This window comes from Mustela lutreola, chromosome 3, assembly GCF_030435805.1.
Source record: "Mustela lutreola isolate mMusLut2 chromosome 3, mMusLut2.pri, whole genome shotgun sequence".
In the NCBI taxonomy this organism is placed as follows: Eukaryota; Metazoa; Chordata; class Mammalia; order Carnivora; family Mustelidae; genus Mustela; species Mustela lutreola.
Genome location: NC_081292.1, coordinates 38,864,336 through 38,887,616, shown reverse-complemented (window position 1 = coordinate 38,887,616; position 23,281 = coordinate 38,864,336). Strand labels below are relative to the sequence as shown.

General features: G+C 42.0%; 1 protein-coding gene across 5 annotated transcripts in view; it reads left to right on the top strand.

Annotated features, from left to right (window-relative positions):
* MATN2 (matrilin 2) overlaps nucleotides 1-23,281 on the top strand; it is a 134,900-nt gene that overhangs the window by 77,644 nt on the left and 33,975 nt on the right. For all 5 annotated transcript variants that reach the window (XM_059165958.1, XM_059165959.1, XM_059165960.1 and 2 more), the window contains 2 exons: nucleotides 6,775-6,897; nucleotides 19,262-19,384. In XM_059165958.1, coding sequence (XP_059021941.1) covers nucleotides 6,775-6,897; nucleotides 19,262-19,384 — 246 coding nt within the window. The remainder of the gene's footprint in view (nucleotides 1-6,774; nucleotides 6,898-19,261; nucleotides 19,385-23,281) is intronic.

Sequence of the window (23,281 nt, the reverse complement as noted above, 5' to 3'; positions counted from 1 at the left end):
TGGATTTCTCTCCATACTGGTTTGCTAGGATCATAACAAAGCCACAGAGTGAGTGGCTTTAACATTTTCTCATTCTGGAAGCCAGGACTCCAAGGTCAAGGTGTCACCAGGGTTGGTTTCTTTTGAGGTCTTTCTCCTTGACTCGTAGAAGGTCGGTCCCTTCCTGCCTCTGCGTGTGGTCTTTCTTCTGGATACACACTTACCTGGTGCCTCTTTGAGTGTCCAGATATCCTCTTCTTATAAGGACCCTTGTCAGACTGGAGTAGGGTTCACCCAAATGGCTTCATCCTCATTGAATCACTTCTTTAAAGGTCCTACCTCCAACTACAGTTATATCCTGACTGGGTTTAGGACTTAAACATCTGTATTTAGTGTGGGAAAGACTATTCAGCCCAGAATGCTTCCCTGTTGTTCCCAAATCAATAAGAAACTCTCCGAGTTTCAGACTCCTGCATATAGAAACCCAGCTGGGCCCTCAGCAGAGAGCTTTTAGGACCCTGACTCTATGTGGGTGTCTCCTGTATACTCAGCAAGTCAAATGCGTCTACCATTTCTCCAACGATGAATTTGTTTTTTTTTTACTCTGTCGTCAACAAACTTTAAAACCCAAATGTTCCTCTTTGAAATATCCTATTTCTACTGATGCCATCCCCTTGCAGACTGATGCCTCCTGAGAAATCTTTGGAATGTGACCGGGTTGTAAACCGGAGACCCTCCATCTTGGGCTCCATTACCTTGCACCAAAGTATCATTTATCCTTGGACACAGAGCCTGAATGTAGGGAGACCACTTCTAACCCTGTGATTTTAACCCTTTGTGATCTGGAGAGCCAGATTCCCTACAATTAGGGAATGACACGTCCTGCAGGCAAAGGAGATTGTATGGAAATGTCAGGCAAAACAACTGAGAAAAGGTTTTTTTGAAGGAGATGAAGACTTGGAACAAGGAGCATCTCTGAGCTACACACATGGAGCACCTCCATATATCTGCCCCTGAACTTGGCCTCTCTTTTTACAAGTACAGTTTTGCAACGAAGGAAATTAGGCCAAGAACCCAAAGCATGTGACAAAGGGTGTCAGAGTTGAATGGACTGGAACTCTCTTGGTCTTAAAAAGCTTTGAGGTTCACATTCTTGAAGTGGGCTCCTCTACATCTGATGTTGTAATGGCCTCTTCTGCTGTCCCCCAGCAGCCTGGCAGAAAGCCAGTGAGTGGCTCTCAAGCCAAGGCAGGGATTGGACACTCTGGGGTTTTACAGGCCAGGGTCTTGAAGCCCAGGAATGCTTGACTCCCGCCTTGCCAACCTCCCCTCCCCCCTTCAGTTCCCTAGATTGCTGAGCGCACAAAAACCAAAACCAGCGAGAGAATCAAAGTCCAGGAGAAGCCATGAGCTTGAGCCTGTGGTTGGCCGATTGGTAGAAAGTGTCTTTCAAAGAGTGGAATCATAAAAAAACCACATATCCAAACCTATCCTAACCTTTTTGTTTTTATTGAAAACACATAAATGTCCTTTTAATAAAAATTACCTTTAATTACACTTTTAAAAAGTACTAATTTGAAGTCCATTTCTAAAATCTATGATTAAAATTTTTTTTCTTACATAAATCATGTCCATAATGTACTGTCCACGATTTTCAACTTTGGTTTCCTTAAATTGAAGCAAGAATTGGAAGACTTCTGTAAACTAGTCTAAGGGCAGAATCCTTGTAAATTTTCATGAAAATTTCCCAATCTTTTACATGTTTTATCCATGCCCGCTTCCACGCAATTTTGGTTAGCAAATTGCTTTAATTAGTTCTTTCCAAAGCTTTCAATTCAGTTGTTTTTTTAAAAAGCTCAATTTGTTTTAATGCCTATGTTTAATTGGTTTTTATAGTATTTATAATTATTTACAATAACATATATAAATGGCATATATAGGTTTGGGAACAAAACCAACTTTGGCTCTTTTTGGCAGTGGTTCTTAAATTTTAACATGCATGAGAATCATCTGGAGGGCTTGTTAAAACACAGATTCTTGGGTCCTATACCCAGTTTCTGATTCACTGAGTCTGTAGTGGGATCTGAGAATTTGCATGACTGACACGGTCTCAAATGATGATTTTTGCAGCTGGTTCACAACCACGTTTTGAGAACCAAAACTTTACAAGCATGCAGTCAGTCAATAACAGAACACCAGAACCCAGGTGTTCTGGAGCGCAGGTGTTCCACCACAGCTGCTTTATAACCACACAGCTCAGCCACAGCTGTTCAGCAGCACAGGTGTTCCAAAAGCCTGGAGCATTTTGTATGCTCTGGGCATCAGGTCCCATATTCCCAGAGGGAATGAAAAGCATTGATTGATCAGGCATTGGGGAAGTGGAGGTCAGTTGAAAGAGCTTCTTCTGGGGGCACCTGGGTGGCTCAGTGGGTTAAGCCTCTGCCTTCGGCTCAGGTCATGATCTCAGGGTCCTGGGATCGAGCCCCACATCGGGCTCTCTGCTCAGCATGGAGCCTGCTTCCTCTTCTCTCTCTGCCTGCCTCTCTGCCTACTTGTGATCTTCCTCTCTGTCAAATAAATAAACAAAATCTTTAAAAAAAAAAAATATATATATATATATATATATAAAAATATATATATATTTAAAAAAAAAGAAAGAGCTTCTTCTGTACAACTCTGTTAACCACCTGATCCAACACTGAATGTTCTAGAGCATTCTGGAAAAATGCAAGTTTGGAGTATAGGGCCTAGATTTTAGGCCTAAGCAAAGCCTCCAATTTGTCCTCACTCTAATAAGGAGCCAGCATACTCTGGTGTCTCTCTCAGGGACAGAGCTGGCTGGACTCAGAAATTATACCTCATGGCATGTAAGAGGAAGTTTCAGGAGAGAGGGAGAATTTGAGTTTCTGACTTTAGATATAGATAGCATTCCATTCATCATTGTGGTATTATCACCATCCTGGAACCTGGAAATCAGAGGAGCAACTCTTCTCTTCGGTGGGGACACTAAAAAGTGGCCTAAGGTGGGTCAAGCTGACAAGCAGGTGCCCCTTGTCAGTGGTTGGGAAATTTTTAAGAAGGCAGATGAGGCCTAGCATGGGGAGGTCGGAGGTGGGAGGTGACCAGTGCCAACACAGGTCAGTGTGGGCCACAGCATGGCCTGCTCCTGTGACCTGCAAACCGGGATCCATGCCAGGGCTTGGTCTCAGGGTCCTCTGTTTCCGCGACTATTTGCGCAATGTTACAATGGTTCTTAAATAATGAGACATTAGCTTTTAGAAGAATCTGGTGCTAGATCACTATTTATGGTATGACTCAACTCTAGCAACTGGCTTAGGTCCCATGACACGCAGATCCTGCAACTATGTGAATGTCCTGTTCCCACAATGACTTGTGTATTAAACCCTCAAATATTAGGTGCTGTTAGAACTCTTTAGGGAGGCAGAGTCACAAAAATGATATTTTAGACTTAATGAACGAAGCCTGGAAGTAAAAGGATAAGCACAACACAGCCTTTAAGAGTCTGTAGATTTTTCCTTTGCATATTTTGATTGCTATGTTAAGTATGCCATTATCCTCCCAGGGAGAGGTTTTGGTTTGTAAATCACACACGTAGTAATTGTGGACCCTATTTCCTTTTTATTATTTCCAAGGTTTTGATACTGGAATATCCTAAAATATTATAGAGGGAAATGCTTTTTTAAAAAATATACATAATTTCATTACAAAAGTTTTTTTAAAAAAACAAAATGCAACATTCTAAAATACCAAAAATTTACTATTTGGGAAATGCTTTTTTAGAATTTATTTATTTATTTATTTATTTGGAAAGGGGGGAGGGGCCAAGGGAGAGAGAGAGAAACTTAAGCAGACTCTGTACTGAGTGCAGGCAGAGCTGGACTTGGGGCTTCATCTGATGACCCTGGGAACACAACCTGAGCCAAACCAAGAATCAGATGCTTACCCAGCTGAGCCACCCAGGCCCCACAGGAAACATTTTTATTTTCTATTTATTTATTTATTTATTTTAAACATTTTATTTATTTATTTGTCAGAGAGAGAGAGGGTGAGAGAGCGAGCGCAGGCAGACAGAATGGGAGGCAGAGGCAGAGGGAGAAGCAGGCTCCCTGCCGAGCAAGGAGCCCGATGTAGGACTCGATCCCAGGACGCTGGGATCATGACCTGAGCCGAAGGCAGCCGCTTAGCCAACTGAGCCACCCAGGCATCCCAAGGAAATATTTTTAAAAGGAAAAACAAATCATCCATAATGCTACCACCTAAACACTGCAAGAATTTTTATTTCTGATTTCTAGGCTTTAGACATACCTAGAAGCTCTATTTCACCTGGGTGTAATCCTTGTAAATATTCCATTTTTAGATCTACTTTTCTCACCAAATTATATCTGTCTTCCTATTTACAATTATATTAGGATGAGAATATTGATAACTATCTAGTGCCCCAAATGGAACTCCTGATCTTTTCCCACAAAACCCACTGTGCCTCCCCCCATTGGATGACAGCAGCTCCAGCCTCACGCCAGATCCCCCAAGTCAACCTTCCTCCCTCTCTTTTGCTCCTTCCCACTTCTATTCCAGCAGGACCCCCCACGGTCCCCACCTCAACTTATACCTGGTGTATTGGCTTCCTAGGGCCGCCATCTCAACAGACCCCAAACTGGGTGACTGAACTCAACAGAAAGGTATTGCCTCCTAGTTCTGGGCTAGAAGTCTAAAGCTGAGGGGCTGGCAGGGCCATGCTCCCCCTGGAACCTGGAGGGGAAATCCTCCTTGGTTCTGGCAGTGACTGTTGACCCTTGGTATTCCTCAGCCTGCGGCCATATCACTCCAGCCGCCATCCTCGTGGGGTGTTCCGCCTGTGTGTCCGTGTCTTCCTGTAGCATTCTCCTCTCCCTAGAAGGACACCATCCATATTGGGTTACGGCCCACCCATAGGACCTCATTGCCACTCCATTGTATCAGCAAAGACCCTATTTCCAAAGAAGATCACATTCACAGGTACCAGGGTGAGGACTTCAACTTATCTTCTTGGGAAACACGGTTAGCCCAGAAGACCCAGAACATGCCTCCGCTGTCTCCCCGACCCACCCCTGTCCCACACCATTTGTTCCTCACTGGGATGACTGTAGCCTTCTAACTGGTTTTCTACTATCATACTTGCTCTCTGTGGTCTGTTCTCCATCCCTGTGTTCAGAACCTTTCAGGGACTCCCTGCTTACTCAGAGTAAAAACCAAAGTCATCACAGTGGACCTCAGTGCTTCCCGATGCGCTTGTCCTCACCTCCCGCCTGTCTCTGCTCCAGCCACCTTGAGCTCCCTGCGGGTCCTTCAGTACACCAGGCAGATGCCCACCTCGTGACCTTCGTGCTTGCTGTTCCTTTTGCCCCGGTGCTTGTTCCCTCCCAGTTATCTGCTTTGTTCTTTCCTCATTCAAGACTCTACCCCACTGCCTCCTTCTCCCGAGGCCTCTCCTGGCCACTTCTATTAACTTCCACCATCCTTCCCACCACCCACAGGCTCTATTTCTTTTCCCCAGAATACTCTCCACCTCCTACGAGACGATCTGATTTACATATTTACTTTATTTTTTGACCACTACCTCCATCATCCAAATGTGAGCCCCATGATGACTGGCATTGGTGTCTGTTTTGTTTTTTTGCTCTATCCTTTGCCCCTAAAACAGGGCCAGGCCCGGGGTAGGTGTTCAGTAAACATTTATAGAATTAATGAGAATTAGGACAAAACATCGTCTCATAATTTACTAAAGCATTTACCATTATTAAATGTTCATCTTATTTTCCAGATTTTTCTTGTCACCATAAATAATGCTGCTATAAATAGCTTATTTCATATAGTTTATCTCCCCCTTTTCTTAATGATTTCTTTGGGTCACATTTCCACAATGAACATGGCCAAATGTCCTTCCAAAAGGACTTTTGTCAATTTATGATGCCACCACCATGAATAGCTCTGACTCTCTTTCCAGGCTACCTTGCCACTCTTGGGTTTTGTCCTGTCTTTATTTGTGCCATTTAATAGTTGTAAGTATTGTAAGCCTTGTGATGGTTTTGACTTGCATTTCTTTTTTTTGTTTAAGATTTTATTTTTTTGTAGAGAAAGAGAGTGAGAGAGAGAGAGGACAAGAGGGAGGAGGGTCAGAGGGAGAGGCAGACGCCCTGCTGAGCAGGAATCTTTTTTTTTTTTTTTTTTTTAAAGATTTTATTTATTTGATAGAGAGAGATCACAAGTAGATGGAGAGTCAGGCAGAGAGAGTGAGAGAGAGAGAGAGAGAGATGGAAGCAGGCTCCCTGCTGAGCAGAGAGCCCGATGCGGGACTCGATCCCAGGACCCTGAGATCATGACCTGAGCCGAAGGCAGCGGCTTAACCCACTGAGCCACCCAGGCGCCCTGAGCAGGAATCCTAAAGCCCAACTCTATCCTGGGACTCTGGGATCTTGACCTGAGACCTCAGATGCTTAACTGACTGAGCCACCCAGGTGCCCCTGATTTGCATTTCTTTAACATTTAAATACAGTTGGTCCTGGGTTCTTAAGTCTGTCTTCTGCTATAAACTATCTGTTCTAGATCCCTGATTATTTTTTGGCTATTGGAAGGGAGAAGCCTTGGTTCATTCCTCTTTTCTCCATACTCTTTGGGGGGGCAAAGATATTAATCTTCATTTATATGTGGTATAAGTATGCTGCTATCTCCATTCCATCCAATTATTTGCTTTCCTGTTTGTGTTTCTACTTCAACTCTGTGTTTGAATATTTACAGCTGTGGACTACTGTGCCTCAGAGAACCACGGGTGCGAACACGAGTGTGTGAATGCAGACGGCTCCTACTTTTGCCGGTGCCCTAAGGGATTTGCTCTTAACCCAGATGGAAAAACCTGCACAAGTAAGTTACATTAAAAAAAAGTTTGTGTGTCTGTGTTTTGGGGGACTGTTTTTGGACCTCACATTTTATTTATTTACTTACATTTATTTTAATCCCAGTGTCATTAATATACAGTGTCATATCAGTTTCAGATGTACAATATGGTCATTCAGCAACACCACCGGCATTTTTTGGTGCCCTCGCTATGGGCACTGTGGCACTGGGACCTCTCCCAAGCATGTTGTAAGACAAGATTATGTGCTGGGGAGTCTGAGACCTGCCTCTATTCCTCCTTTGTTAGGCCTATCTTCACTTGTCCTGGGACTTTAGCCCACTCTGTCTCGACCTCACTCTTCAAGGCATTTGACAGAGGTATCTGTCCTTTATTGGAGACCCCTATGGGAATGTTCTTCCAACATTTGCTGAGTGTGCTGACAACTGGACCATCTTACTTCATGCTGGCTCAGCCAGGCCATGCCCATCAGTATTAACAGAGCTTAAGGAATACTTTCACTGAAGCCTTGTGGCTTGTGGGTTCAGCTCCGATTCCACACGAGTACAGGGAAATCGCTGAGTTGAAAGGAGTTGATTTTGGTTGCTTTGGGGTGGGGGAGGGGTGGCCAGAAGGCGGTTTGCCGAGAATTGCTCATGCTTTTGTTTGACATATTTAGTTCTCTTTAATTTTAACTATACATACACAAATCAGAATTAATTTGAGCTCCTGAAATCTGACCATAAAAAAATTATAAATTAAAGATGTTTTGCAAAAGGATTGCAAGAGCATTCTTTTACGCGTGAAGGTGTTCAGCGCACTTCCGAGGTTGTGTATGGATTATCGTCCTGTAGAGGGGTTCACCTGAGAGAAGCTTGGTTTTAAAGTATTAGGGTCCAGCATTTTTAAAAAATGAAGTTTGGTCGTTTTTAAAAAGATTTTATGTATTTTTTTTTGAGAAAGAGAATGAGCAGGCGAGAGCACAAGCAGGGGGAACAGCAGAGGGAGAGGTAGAAGCAGGCTTCTGGCTGAGCAGGGAGTCCGATGTGGGGCTCAATCCTAGGACCCTGGATCATGTCCTGAGCCAGAGGCAGACACTTAACCGACTGAGCTACCCAGTGCCCCTAAAAAATGAAGTTCAACAGCGGATTAGCATAAGTCATCTCTGAAACATACATCAATGAGAAAATAGGATTTCAATTCATAAAAAGTTCTTTTACCCATAACCTTTCTAAAAGAAATTGACGATATAAAGCAGGATATACTTGCACAGTATTTTAAAAATCATCCCCCACAAAACTCCTGACATATGAACTTGCCCCTCGATCCCTAAATACCAGCAGCTTCCAAACACTGGAGCTGGAGGATGGGCTGGAGCATGAAATTGCAAGGGACACCTTCAGTCAGAACACACCATTTCTGGAGTCCTAACCATGGGCCAACTGCAAGGCGAGGTCCTTCCTGGACGATAGCATATCTGGGCTGAGTCTTGAAAGCAAAGCCTTCATTTATTGACCAGGCGAAGAAGGCTGAGACAGGGTGGGGGCCTGGAGGAGGAAAGAAATGCAAAGATATGAACCAGACAGTCTCAGGCCCACGCCCGGCCCAGGACCTCCACGCAGTTTATTGAAAGAAGAAGAGAATGAAGGCGAAGACTCCTCTGTTCTCGTCTCCCTTCCCTTCTGAACATTCGGAACCATAAGCCAGCAGCCTGGGCTGTGGTCGTGGCAGGGAACGTGGTCGCTGGGCTGGTAGGTCCGTTCTCTTCTCCAGAGAGGAGGCCGTGTGGCACCAAGGGGCAGCCTTCAGCCTCAGATTGAATTCTCTTCTTTCGCTGGGTGGGCTTGGGCGAGTTATTTGCGCCTCAGTTTCCTCAACTGATAGGGATGAGAATCCTGCCCACTTCAGAGTGTTGTCTTGAAAACTAGATGAAATCATCCGCAGAAACCATTGGGCAAATTGTCCGGTGCTGAGCCAGTTCTCTGAAGGGATGATACTGCCTTCAAAGATTTTAAATCGGTATTTATTTTATACCACACGCCTGAGCTAAGTTTAATCGTGCATAAAAAATTCAAGACCGGGCCCCAGGCTTCCACTGGGATGAGACTTGGAGGCAAACACACATCCCATCCCGTCTCCCTCCTGCCTCACCGTCACCCCCACCCTGTGGCTCAGCATGTCTCCTATCCCAGAAGCTCTTGGGACGTGGAGGGTTACAAGCCCCAGGATGATGCCAGCAAGGGGACCCTGGCAGTGGACACCGAAGCACAGGGGCACTGGGAGGAGAGGTCTGTCTGGGAGGCAGGGGACGGACTGGTCCAGTTGGGAGCCTCTCCAATTAGGCACGGAGCCCAGCAGTCCAGCTGCCTCTGAACCCTGGTAGAGTCAAGACCCAGGAATGGGCAGAGAGAAGTGTTAGGCACTTATAGGAGTCTGGGCAGGCAGCATTGGGGACATGTGTCCCCTAGAAAAGGGACCCTCTTCCTCCCATACTCAGGAGCAGCGTGAGACCCAGACCTGGGGAGGTTACTGGAGAGAGGAAGGGCCCCCCTGGCTTACTTGGAAAGCTGCGAGAGCAGGAAATAAAGTGAAATCCAGCAGGAAGAACTGAGAGCCTTGGGAGCACCCCACATCTGTGAGGGACAAGAGCAAGAACCGTGAAAGAGGGGCCAGATAAAAAGACAGAAACAGGATGGGGGCAGAAATTCAGAATCTAGGCAGCCAACCTGTTAGTAATTAATGAGGCATCATGTCAGCTTCCAGCCAAGTCGGCCTGGCTGCTGCTGTGATGTTGAGAGATCTTCTAAAACATTTTTCCACTTCTCATAAACTTGCAGAAAATGAAATAAAACAAAAGATACTCAGTCCCTTAAACGTCTCTATTTTTAACCAAGAGTATATCTGAGGGCTTCATCTAATCACTAAGTATGTAATTATTGTCTGGAAATAAGAGAATGTCAATGTGATTTACCAAGCATCATCAATTTATGTTTAAGCCAAAATAGACATAATAGAGCTTTATGTTCCTGAATAATTTAAAATACATAAGTACTAAAAAAAAAAAAAAAGCACTTTTTATATCAATCCTGTACCTTGTAGCAACCCATCCAAAGCTATCTTGAATATTTTGTAGAGGGGAGAAGAGTAGAAATATGCAAGTACCATTAATTTGCAAAATATTGGCAAGACTTTTTTTCATTATAATCAAATATATGTAATAGGTTTACCACTGTGACCATTTTGAAGTGTATAGTTCGGTGGCATTGAGAACATTCACCTTGTTGTACGACCATCTCCACCATCCAGCTCCCGAACTTTTCATCTCCCCAAACTAAAACTCCTCCTTATTAAATAACTCCCTATTCCCTCCTCAGCCCCCAGCCCCTGGCAACCACCCTTCTACTTTCTGTCCATATGAATATGCTGACTCTAGGTCCTGGTGTAAGTGGAATCATGCAACATTTGTCCTTTTATGGCTGGCTTATTTCACTTAGTATCATGTCTCCAAGATTCACCCTTCCATGTTGTAGCCTGTGTTGGAATTTCCTTCTTTTTTAAGGCTGAATAATATTCCATTATATGTAGACATCACACTCTGTTTATCCATTCGTCTGTCACTGGACACCTGGCTTGCTTCCACTTTTGGACTATAGGGAATAATGCTGCTATGAACGTGAATGTTCCAGTGTCTGTTCAAGCCCTGCTTTCAGATCGCTAGATCATATTATGGTAAGACCTTTTGAGGTCTAATGTGAAACCATTACTACTGAGCCAGGCATGAGAACATTTCCAGATGTTCGGGGTCTTTTCATGGGAAAGATAGAGGGCTTCCATCCACTGGACAGGAATTCATGAGTTAAGGCAATTATAAACATTTGTAATTTACATAATAATGCATTGCTACTTGTTATTTTGTTATTTTATTATTTACTGACTTTGAGAGCATTATACTCATTGTGTTTTAGACTCCACTGATAACTTGGTTGACATTCCCATCCTTTTTTTTCAAAGAGGAATGCTTTGAAAGTACTACATGAATATTTGTACTTTTCACTAAAAGTGAAACACGGAGAAAGGGAGTAATTTTATACTGAGTCAGCAACATAAAATACAGATTGTGTAAAATATATCAGTCTTTGGGTTTCCTGGCCAGCTCATGGTTAAGCTACTGTAATAAGCCACTTTTGTGAGACCTGTGTGCATCAGTGACTCTCCATTGGAGGCAGCCTTAAAGTTCAACCTAGTTCTAGCCCAGCCACCTGTCCTACAACATTCCACCATGCCATCATCCAGCCTGCACTTGAATACTCCTACTGACAGGATACTCACAACACCCCACACAGTGCATTCCACTCTGTGCAGCTCTGACTCTTAGGACATGATTCCTTAAACTAAGCTGATAACTATTTCCTTGCACTTTCAAACTGACAGAACAAATTAAGCTTCTTGTATTTTCTTGGTCACTAAAACTGAGTCATATCAGAATAATTTAGTCAGGCATGGAAAATGTGGTAGGAACTATCTATACTTTCATAGACATTCAGCCAATTTGCTGACGAAAGCCCTGTACCCCATAGACCAGATGGAGAAATGTGTGCCGGATGAAAGAATAATTGGTTGGGTCTGTGACCATCTGAGTGTCTGGACCCAGAAGATGTAAACTGCTGAGCTGAGATCCTCATGGAGGGAGGCTTTTTAAGGAGCTTGGCAAAAAGAAGCCTGAAGAAGGGTGTCTTATATCCTTAGTGACCCCGTGTTGGTTCTTAGTGGGCAATGTTTACACATCTAAGAGTAACACTGATTAAGAGTGATCCTGATCACCATTATTCATTCAACAAATGTTTGTTGAGCACCTACTATGTAACCAGAAACTACTGGAGACAGCATGCTGTGGTAAGAAAAACAGACCAAAACACTGTGCGTATGGACATTCTATTGGAGCGGAGTCAGATGGGCTCACAAGAAACTGGCGTTTGATCAAAGACTTGAAAGAGGTGAGGAAGAGGAGGAGGGAGAGGAGACTTTTGAAGCAGGGGTAACATAGCACCAGTGCAAAGGCCCTGAGGCAGGCACTGTGAGTCTTTGTAATGTTGAGGGACAGCAGACAACAGAGTGAGACATAACTATGTTGTGTTATGGTCCATGGAACATAGAGCCTGTGCTCTCCATAGTCATATCTTTGAATCCCCAAATTCCAGTGATACTGAGGTCATAGTCACTTCCCTATTCTAAAAACCCAAACTGGCTTTGTTTGTTGCCCATATTTTGTGTTTTGGATATAGACATCAGAAGCTATACATAATGTCCCCAGCAATTTTCCCTGATTATTATTTTCTCTGTTACTGGGCACTTCCCACACTGTTCTTTTTTTCTATTTTTTTAATGCTCTTTTCCATGGCAACTCATTTCACAATTAAGAGCATGTATACTTATTTCTAATGCCTTTTTTGATTATAAAAGTAATATATACTTATTGTAGAAAACTGGATCATATAGAAATGAAATCATATCAAATAAAATGACTTATACTCTCATCACCCAGAGACAACCATGGTTAATACTGATTTGCGGGGCGCCTGGGTGGCTCAGTGGGTTAAGCCGCTGCCTTCGGCTCAGGTCATGATCTCAGGGTCCTGGGATCGAGTCCCGCATCGGGCTCTCTGCTCAGCAGGGAGCCTGCTTCCCCCCCGCCTCTCTGCCTGCCTCTATGCCTACTTGTGATCTCTCTCTGTCAAATAAATAAATAAAATCTTTAAAAAAAAAAATACTGATTTGCTATGTTTCTCTACAGTTTTTTTTAAGGCATATGCATATATTTTTATGGAGTTGAGGTCATATGGGATAACATTAAACTATGAGCATTTTCACGTGTCATTTAAATTTTATCAAAAACATCTAAAAACATTTTTAATTTCTGCATGATGTTCCATTGTAAGTATGTATCACAAACTGTTCAACAATTTGGCTGTTCAAATTGTATTGTGATAAACATCCTCATATGTGAGTCTTTGCATTTTTGACCAGAAATAAAGCATAAAAGGAAATTTATGGAGTCAAAGACTGTTAACAGTTTTAAGGTTTTTTGTTTTTTTTAAGATTTTATTTGTTTATTTGACAGAGTGTGACCCAGCAAGAGAGGGAACACAAGCAGGGCGAGTGGGAGAGGGAGAAGCAGGATCCCTGCTGAACAAGGAGCCTGATATGGGGCTCAATCCCAGGACCCTGGGATCATGAGCTGAGCCAAAAGCAGGCACTTAATGACTGAGCCACCCAGGCACCCCAATTTTAAGTCTTTTGATTTGTATTGCAAAATTATTTTCCAAAAAGTTTGTAACAACTTATACTCCTCTCTAAGTGTTTTAAGGAGGCGATTTAAAACTTTTTTGCTAACTTGCTAAGAGAAAATTTTTTTATCATTGCTTTATTATCGTATCTAATTACCTTTTTCATAAAACTATATAGTAATATGTAGAGATAATTGACAAATATATATGTTTTTGGTGTTGTTATTTGATTAATGAAAAGTCTGTTCAAATTAAAATTAACTCAAGAAGAAATAGATCATGTAAATAATGCCTCTATCTATTAAAAGAAATTATAAACCATCCCTAGGACTAGTTAGCGTAACTGGTGAATTCTACCAAACATTTGAAGAAGAACTAATACTAATTTTACACAAATGCTTCAAGAAAATCAAAGAAGAGGGACCATTTTTCAACTTATTCTGTGAAGCCAGAATTACCCCAACACAAAACTCAGAAAAATAATAAACTACGCACAAATATCCCTCATCAAATACATGTAAAAGTTCTTTAAATATTTTTTAAAAATCAAATCCTACAGTCTATAAAAAGGAGAGTACATCACAACCAAGTGAGATTTATCCCAGGAATTCAAGGTTTGTTTAAGATTCAAACCTTGATCAGTATAATTCACAATATTAATATACAAAAAAAAGCAGAAGCCATATAGCCCAACTCAGTAGATACAGAAAGAACATTGGACAAGACCTGACATTCAGTTACAATTTTCCAAAAAAAAAAAAAAAAAAAACCTCTATGCAAACCAGGAATGATGAGAACTGCCTCGATCTAATAAAGTCCATCAGTGGAGATACCATCAGGTAACATCATACTTCATGATGAAAGACTGAAAGTTTCCTTACAGGATTAGAAACAAAACAGGACACCCATTTTCCCCACCTCTTTTTAGCATTGTATTATAGGTTCTGGCCATTGTAATAAGGAAGAAAGAAAGAAATGAAATGTAGATTGGAAAGGAAGAATTAAAGCGTCTTTATTAACAGACAACATGATCATCTGTGTAGAAAATTCAGTGGCATCTACCAAACAAGCTACTAGAACTTTTAAGAGTTTAGCAAGGTTGTAGGACCCAAGGTCTATATGCAAAACACAACTATTTTTTATATTTTTTTAATGGAAAATCAAAATTAAGATTAAAAAATATCATTTACCATAGCATCAAAATATGTAGTTATCTATGGATAAATTTGACCAAAAATGTGAAACATCTATACACTGAAAGCTACAAAACATCGCTAAGGGAAATTAAAGAAGACTTAGCAAAACAGATATATCGTGTTCATGGATCCGAAGACTTAATATTTAACTGCCTGTTCTTTCCAAAGTGATCTACCCACCAAAGCAATATTTATCATGATCATACCATGCTTTTTTGCAGAATTTGACAAGCTGGAGGCGCCTGGGTGGCTCAGTTGTTAAGCGTCTGCCTTCAGCTCTGGTCATAATCCCAGACTCTTGGGATCAAGCCCCACATCAGGCTCCCTGCTCAGCGGGAAGCCTGCTTCTCCCTCTCCCATTCCCCCTGCTTGTTTTCCCTCTCTCACTGTCTCTCTCTCTCTCTCTCTCTCTCTGTCAATTAAATAAATAAATAAAATCTTAAAAAAATAAAAAGAAGAAGAAACTGACAAGCTCATTCTAAAACATATGTGAAGGGTGTCTGAGTGGCTCAGTGTATTAAGCCTCTGCCTTCGGCTCAGGTCACGATTTCAGGGTCCTGGGATCGAGCCCAGGATCGGGCTCTCTGCTCAGTAGGATCTTGCTTCCTCCCTCCCCTCTTTCTGCCTACCTCTCCGCCTACTTATGATCTCTGTTGAATAAATAAATAAAATCTTTAAAAATAAATAAATAAACATATGTGAAAATGCAAAGGATTAAAAGTCAAATGAATTTTGAAAACAATGCACAAAATTGGAGAACTTAAACTGCCTGATTTATAATACTAATTAAAAAGCAACAGTAATCGGGGCGCCTGGGTGGCTCAGTGGGTTAAGCCTCTGCCTTTGGCTCAGGTCATGATCTCAGGTCCTGGGATCGAGCCCCACATCAGGCTCTCTGCTCATCGGGGAGCCTGCTTCCTCCTCTCTCTCTGCCTGCTTGTGATCTCTGCTGTCAAATAAATAAATAAAATCTTAAAAAAAAAAACAACAGTAATCAAGACAGTGTGGTATTGGTGTAAAGATGGACATACAGGTCAACGGGACAGCAGAGAGTCCAGAAATAGACCTACACATATATGGTGGAATGATTTTCAGTAAAGATGCCAAGGCAGTTAATGGGGGAAAGGATAATGTCTTCCACAAATGGAACAATTGGATTGCAAAAAAAAAGAAGAAAAAAAAAAGGTAACTTCAAGTTCACCTCATACCACATACAAAAATTAACTTGTAATGGATTTTAAACTTAAATATAAGAATAAAAACTATAAAAATTCTGGAAGAAAACAGGAGATCTTAGTGACCCTGGGTTAGGCAAAGGTGTCTTAAATAGGACACGAAAAGTACAATTGATAAAAATTTAAAAGTGAATAACTTGAACTTCATTAAAATTAAAGCTCTTATTCTTCAAAAGACACCATTATTAAAATGAAAAGGCAAACTATAGACTGAAAAAGAAATACTTGCAAAAGTTATATCCAACAAAAATTTATATTTAGAATATATAAAAAATTCTTGACATTTAATAATGGGAACAACCAACCCAACAAAAATGGACAAAAGATTTGAACATATACTTCTCTAAAGAGGATATAGAGATGGCAGATACTCATATGAAAATATATGCAACAGTGTTAGTTGAGTTTATTTTGCAAAATAAAGCCACAGTGAGACAATTACTCCACCCTAAAAGAATGGCTACCATGACCAAGTGTTGGTGAGGATGTGGAGCAATTGGAACTCTCATAAAGTGCTGTTGAGAATGTTTAAGAAATAAGCACATGTCAACCATATGACCCAGCCATTCTCCTCATAGATGTTGACTCAAGAAAAATAAAAGCGATGTCTACGTAAAGATCTATATACATGAGTGTTCTTGGCTACTTTATTTGTGATAGCCCCAAACTAGAAATAACTCAAATCCCTACACTAGGTAAATGGATAAATAAACTGTGGTATATCCATGGAATGAAATACTATAAAAATGAACAGCTACTGATATTCATGAACATGGATGAATGTTAAAATAATTATGATGAGTGAAAGAATCTAGACAGGGGGCACCTGGGTGGCTCAGTCAGTTAAGCGTTTGCCTTCAACTCAGGTCATGACCTCAGGGTCCTGGGATCAAGCTCTGCATCAGACTCCCTGCTAGGCAGGGTGTCTGCGTGTTCCATTCCCTCTGCCTTTGCCCCTCCCCCCTGCTCATGCTCTGTCTCTCTTTCTCTCAAATAAACTCTTAAAAAAAAAAAAAAAAGAACCTAGACCTACAGTAAGAATACTCCATTTTAATAAAATTCTGAAAACTGAAACTTTTGAAAGATTAATGATTATACGGGGCCAGAGGATTTGGAGAAGAATGAATTAGAGACACTGGAAAACTTTAGAGAGGAACGTGTAAGTTCATTATCTCGATGGTGGTGGTGGTTTCGTGGAAGCATACATTTGCGAAAATTCATCAAGCTGTTCATCCTAAATATGTGCTTTTTGCCTGTTGTTTCTTAATACAACTCAAAACAGGTAGGGGAGACTGTATCACTCAGAACCATGCATGTCATAACACCCAGAGAGCCTGTAAGAATGTTCTAGACTATCACCACTGAATAGAACTTACTATCATGGGAGCCTGGGTGGCTCAGTGGGTTAAGCCGCTGCCTTCGGCTCAGGTCATGATCTCAGGGTCCTGGGATTGAGTCCCGCATCGGGCTCTCTGCTCAGCGGGGAGCCTGTTTCCCTCTCTCTCTCTCTCTGCCTGCCTCTTCGTCTACCTGTGATCTCTGTCTGTCAAATAAACAAATAAAATCTGAAAAAAAAAAAAAAAAAGAACTTACTATCATGAAGCAAATGTCCAGTATGTGCACTACCCAGTACAATCGTCAGAAGCTACTGTGGCTATTGAATACTTGAGAAGTGGCTGGTGTGACTGAGGAACTGGGTTTTTAATTTAATTTTCTAAAAAGATTTATTTATTTATTCATTCCTGTGTTTATTTGAGAGAGCGTGCGGTGCACACGCTTGTGGGGAGGTGAGGAGCAGAGGGGGAGGGACAAGCAGACACAGAGTCCAAAAAGGGGCTAGATCTCATGACCCCAAAATCATGAGTTTGATGCTTAACTGAGCCACCCAGGTGCCCCCAATGTAATTTAATTTTAACCCATTTTGATTTAAATGGCCACATTCGACACATGGTTCTAGATTAAAGGAAGCTAAGCATAAATGAAAACTAAATATATCTCTGACCCTATACTGGATCCTATTAATGGAAGAGTAAAAACACTATAAACAGCCCAATTAGATAACTCATATGACTAGAATATGGATGGTAGATTAAAGTATTATATTAATGTAGATTTGTGAATTTTATAACTATACTATGGTGATGCAAGAGAATATCCCTTCCCTTAGGAAGCTCACAGTGTATTGAATGAAAAAAGACCAAGATGTATGTAACTGACCTCAAGGAGTTCAGAAAGATGAGCAAATGATAAAGGAGATGGGGTAGAATGTTAACAATAGGTAAATCTGGATAGAGTATATGGGTGTTTCTTGTATTTATATCCTTGAATTTTTATGTTTGCTCCTTCTTGTAAATTTAAAATTGTCTCCAAATTAAAAGTTTAAAAAAAAATAACCTCATATGTGATTATGATATATTTTTAAAAAACTTCCAGTCTTTTTGAGGGCCGGCTGGCCCTTGATCTCAGGGTTGTGAGTTTGAGCCCCACATTGGGTATAGAGATTACTTAAAAATAAAATCTTAAAAAAATAAAGAGTTCCAATCTTTTAAGGATACGTTATGAAGTATCTATGGACAAAATGATAGAACATCTGGGGTTTGTTTCAAAGTAACATGGAATCCTAATATAGGAGAAACAGATTGATTCTCTTGAAGCTGAGTGCGATGTACATGAGTTTATTATACACTTCTGTCCCTTTAACATGCCATGACTTTAAATTGGGAAGAATTGGCATTCACTCAATGTTTTTCCTTTTAAGGATATTGTGTGCCTTTCTCTTACTCATTTTGTTTCCTATGGTACTGGCTGGGAAAGCTCATTTATACCAAATGTTTCATTATGAAAGTGATATCCTTAGGTCACGTATTCCTTAATGCAATAAAAATCTTCATCACAACAAAAATATTTCTTTTATGACCCCATCAGTGGCCAACTATTTCGAGCAATTTTAAGCAGTGGGTCCAATTCCCATGAGAGCAAAAAACTTTGATCAGACCCTTCCATAGAAGCCACTTTCCTTATCTAAGAATGCTTATACAGTTAAAACCCCATTATAAAAAATTCCATGTAACCTTGTTTTTTCTTGATGTTTTGGTTTGAATTAATCAAGAGATCATGTTCTCCGACTGGGAAGGCTTGAGAAAAATCTAAGCGAAGAGGAGTCCAGTGAAATAATGAGAACAGTACTTTGCTATCCGAATATCTATGCTGTTCACTCCATTTTCCCAGGATCTGACTTGGTGTCCTGTTGTTTGGCTCAGTGTTTGAGGGATTTAAGTGGTTTGGAGTTAGGCTTTGGGAAGATTTCATTGTTTTAATTGCATAAATTCCATAAAGCATTGAACTAAGTAAGCTCTCTCTTCCCAGCCTTTGATACAACAAACAGATTCTCCATCACACTCTTCTATTTTAATGGCTCTTACATGAACCAGGACAAGGAAAGCATTTTCACAAATTCATTTGCTGCATAAACATTTTGTAACATGCCGAGAAAGTTCTCGCTGGGGGGCCGTATCTCTAAACATGGAAATAGCTTTATTGAGAGATCCCTTCATAGCAGGAGTGTTTGAGGTTACAGGAATTTATTTGTTTAGGGAAAGTGAAGACTGAATATCCCTTGGTTTTCCTGTTTGACTTATTGTTTCGTTCATCATTATTATGATTTTTCTTTCTCTCCAGAGATAGACTACTGTGCCTCGTCTCGTCATGGATGCCAGCACGAGTGTGTTAACACAGATGAGTCCTATTTCTGCCGCTGCCTAAAAGGTTTTACCCTGAATCCAGACAAGAAGACCTGCAGAAGTAAGTCGCCCTGGGTGTAGAAGGGCTTGTTCCCTCAATGCCCTGCTAATTTTCCTTGTCCTTGCAAGTCTTAAGCAGATTTACTTGTACTTAGCATTTGTGTTCACGAACACTCTTCTGCCCTTGAGTTTACCTTTTGTCATCCTTGATTCTGTGATAGGGATGATTTCTAGAGACTGACTAGCACCACAACGTGTATTTGGGACTTGTCTGGGCCCAGAGACAGGAGGTAAAAGAGGTTAGTTTCTTCCCGTTATACTAGTTGAGATATCTGATGGTTGCTAAGGGGGCGGAAATTGCTGCTCTATCCTCTTTGACATGAAGGAAGGAAAAACTATGATTCTGGGGCATCCCTGCAGGGTTCAAGAGGTACATGGTGTCAACAGGCTGAAATGAATGAGATGCTGCGTGGCTCAAGTCAGCTGGCGCATCAAGGGGGACTAGAGCATTTCCCCAAATGGGATCTCTTTAAACCAGACTGTCCCTGAGAAACCACTAGAATGGAAGGTCCACAAGGACAGAGAGGCTTCTCACTCTCCCACTCTTGAATCCTCAGCTCCCCAAGGGCTTGGCACATGGAGGTGTAACACAAGACTTATTGAGCGGATGACTGAAGGAATGAGTAAACGGATCTCTTTGAGATTTATCATCCTGAGAAATTGTCACTATTATTTGAATTACTCGATCTCTTTAGAAAGATGGCCCTTTTAAGGTGTGCAGATTGTGAACTTTTTAAAGAAGTATTTCCGTAGTCAGTCGACACCAAATTGCTCATGTTCTCCTGGCAGTCTCGTTTACAGAACTTTCTGGAGGCCCCACTTAGGGGTGTATGTTCCCATGCACTTCTTCCCTTGCCTCTTCCTGGCGACATGTACAGCAGGGCTCTGTATTGTAGGCAGGACTGAATTTTCAAATGTTTGACCATGAATTTCTCTTGAAAAAGCCCTGTAGGCTATAGAACTGAATCCAGACAGGGCCCATTCTGCTCCCAGGACATACGGACTTAGCCACTCACTCTAATAAGCGTTAGACCTTGTATGGTGGGATGGTTGCAGAGCCCATGTTTTGAAACTGAGCCTCTCTCATAAAAGATAATTCCTACGGTCTTGCCTAGATGCAAGCCCTGGAAAATTCGAGTATTATATAAGAATCTGCACTGAGAGCATTCAGAATGTGAAAACAGTTAGGTGGAATATTTTCCATTAGACCACACATGCGTTCATTATGGTGAAGGGCCAATTTTTCTGGCCAGGCCACTCCTCTCTGCTGTTTACACCTTTTTCTAGGGATAAGTGTGTCCGTGGCTAACTATACCCAGGGAAGATCAGTCCCAGGTGGACTCTGTTGCAGACCAAAAGTTCTTAGTAGGGGATCATTAGATCTGGTTCAACTCAGGCACACGTTGTGGTTGCCAGCTTCATGTGTGTTACTAATAGAGGGAAAAGGGAACAAGTTAGAGATAGGGCCATCAGTACAGAGGAATTTGCTTGAAGCTCTCATCTCTTATTTATTTATTTATTTGAGAGAGGAGAGAGCGAGCAAGCAGGCACGAGTGGGAGAGGGAGAGAGAATCTCAAGCAGATTTACACTGAGCATGGAACCCTGAGATCATGACCTGAGCTAAAAGCAAGAGTCGGCCACTTAGCTGACCACACCACCCAGGCGCCCCTGAAGCTCTTCGTCTCTTATCAATCATCTAGGATTCCTTCAACCTCTGCCGCTCCCCCACATCCTGCCTGGAGAGTCACTTGGAGTAAGAGGAGGGTCTAAGGTGGTGGACACATGCATAGTCATCAGGCGAGGAGGGAGGTCAAGATCAGAAGTGCAAGTGGAGAGGAGGTGACCGTGGGGAGTAGCCTGACCACCACAGAGGAGCCCACAGATGGGCCTGTTTCCAGGCTGTGGCCCAGTCCCGAGTCTCTAATGCTGGTTCATTTCTGTTTAGCAATTGCAGCTCCATGTTCTCTAGCCAGGTGTCCTGCTTTTTCATCCAAGAAAAATGGAATTTGTTTCTAAAACCCCATATCCTCACCAGTCCTTCTCCCAACATCCTCTCTCATTGCTACATTTTCCATTGTCTGTGCAGACCCAGCCCTGGGCTCAGGAGGTCAGCCTCTCCCCTGACTGAATGTTTGCACTCTGTCCATTATGGCAGACAGCTGTTAATGGAAGTAAGCGCTCCCTGTCTCTCTGGGGCATTACATGGAAGAAGGAAACAAGCAATTCAATTTAAATCTGCAGTTCGTTATTAGGAGTTTGAAGATCTAAAGAGCGTTATGGACCTCGAGCTCAGGGTACAGCCATTTGCATTTAATTGATGGTGGATGGATATGGGTGATTTTCAAATCTAATAAGAAATCTGTTTTTCCAAGGAATTTGATGTCATCCAATTAAGGTGGAAAACAAAGTTCTGTTCAAGACAGAATTCTACTGAAGAAAACTCTCTTGGCTGGGCTTTCTTCTTCCTCCTCATCTGGGCACAATTCCTTTTTCTAGAAAGTACTGTCATCATTTTAAAGCATAAATTATTAAGGCGGTGGTGCAAAGCGCAGAAACTGGGACTGGCCTGGCTGTTGAGGTGGGGCCTGCGGGTAGAATCCTTTGTGGGTGTGACCTGTGTGCTGGGCTCCAGGATGGCTCATGCTGGCACCAAGGCTGTGCTCGCCGTTGCTCGGAGACATCATACTTGAAGAGCTGGGATGGCGTCCACGGGTTGGACAGAGCTGGGAGATGTGAGGGCTGGTCTTAGCCGTGTCACTCATACTGCTCCTGCGACCCTGAACATACTACTCTCTTTCTCTGGACCTGGATTTGCTAAACCAAAGGACGTCCTGCTTTAACATCTGGTAGCCTGTACAATTTTTCTGAAATGTGCTCTCTGTGCCAGCCACTCCATGGGCATTATAATTCACTGCCTGGGGTCCCCACTCTTTCATGTTTTTATGTTGTACCTTCTCAGCAACGTCTCCAGCTTTCTTGTGAGTTGGCCCCTATAAGCTCTGTTTAAAATGTTTTGTCTGATGGTCTTGCCAACTGATCTCACGTGGGCTTCACCAGGTAAAGCTACCCTCTAGCCCGGCCTGTGTGTAGCACTTACGGTTAGCGAGGAGACTGAACCAGATCTGGGGCACATAGTAGGTACTCAGTAAATACTGATGAAGTGATGCACATGTGAAGAAATGTAACTCAAGCATGTAAAGGCGGCCAAGATCCACGGTTAAACCTTTGCAGTCAGGAACCCTTTGGAGAAGAGCTGCCTTGCTGTTTGCCAGATAGCTGAGTGGTAACATCTTTAAGACTCTGAATGATTTTCAGTTTAATTATTTCATATGTAAATCTTTCTTTAAAATAATGCTGGGGGTAGTGCCTGGGTGGCTCAGACAGTTGAGTGTCTGACTCTTGATTTTGGCTCTGGTCAGAATCTCAGGGTCCTCTCATGGCTCAGCAGGGAGCCTGCTTGAGATTCTCTTCCTCTCCATTGGCCCCTCCCCCCACTTGTGTGTGGGCATGCTCTCTCTCTATGTCTTGCCTCTCTCGCAAATAAGTAAATAAATCCTTAAAAAGAGAGAGACAGAGATTGGTTTTTAAGAAATTGTGATAAAATATACATACCATAAAAACGACCATTCTAAACATTTTTAAGTGTACACTTCAGTGGCATTAAGAACATTCCCATTATTGTGCAATCATCCTTAAACTACAGAACTTTTTCATCTCTCCAAATTATACCCATTAAACAATGACTCTCCATTCCTATCTCCGCCTCCCAGCTCCTGGCAACCACCATTCGATTTTCCGTGTCTCTGAATTTGCCTGTTCAAGTTACCTCATATAAGTGGAATCATATAATATTTGTCCTTTTGTGTCTGACTTATTTCACCTCCCACAATGCCTTCA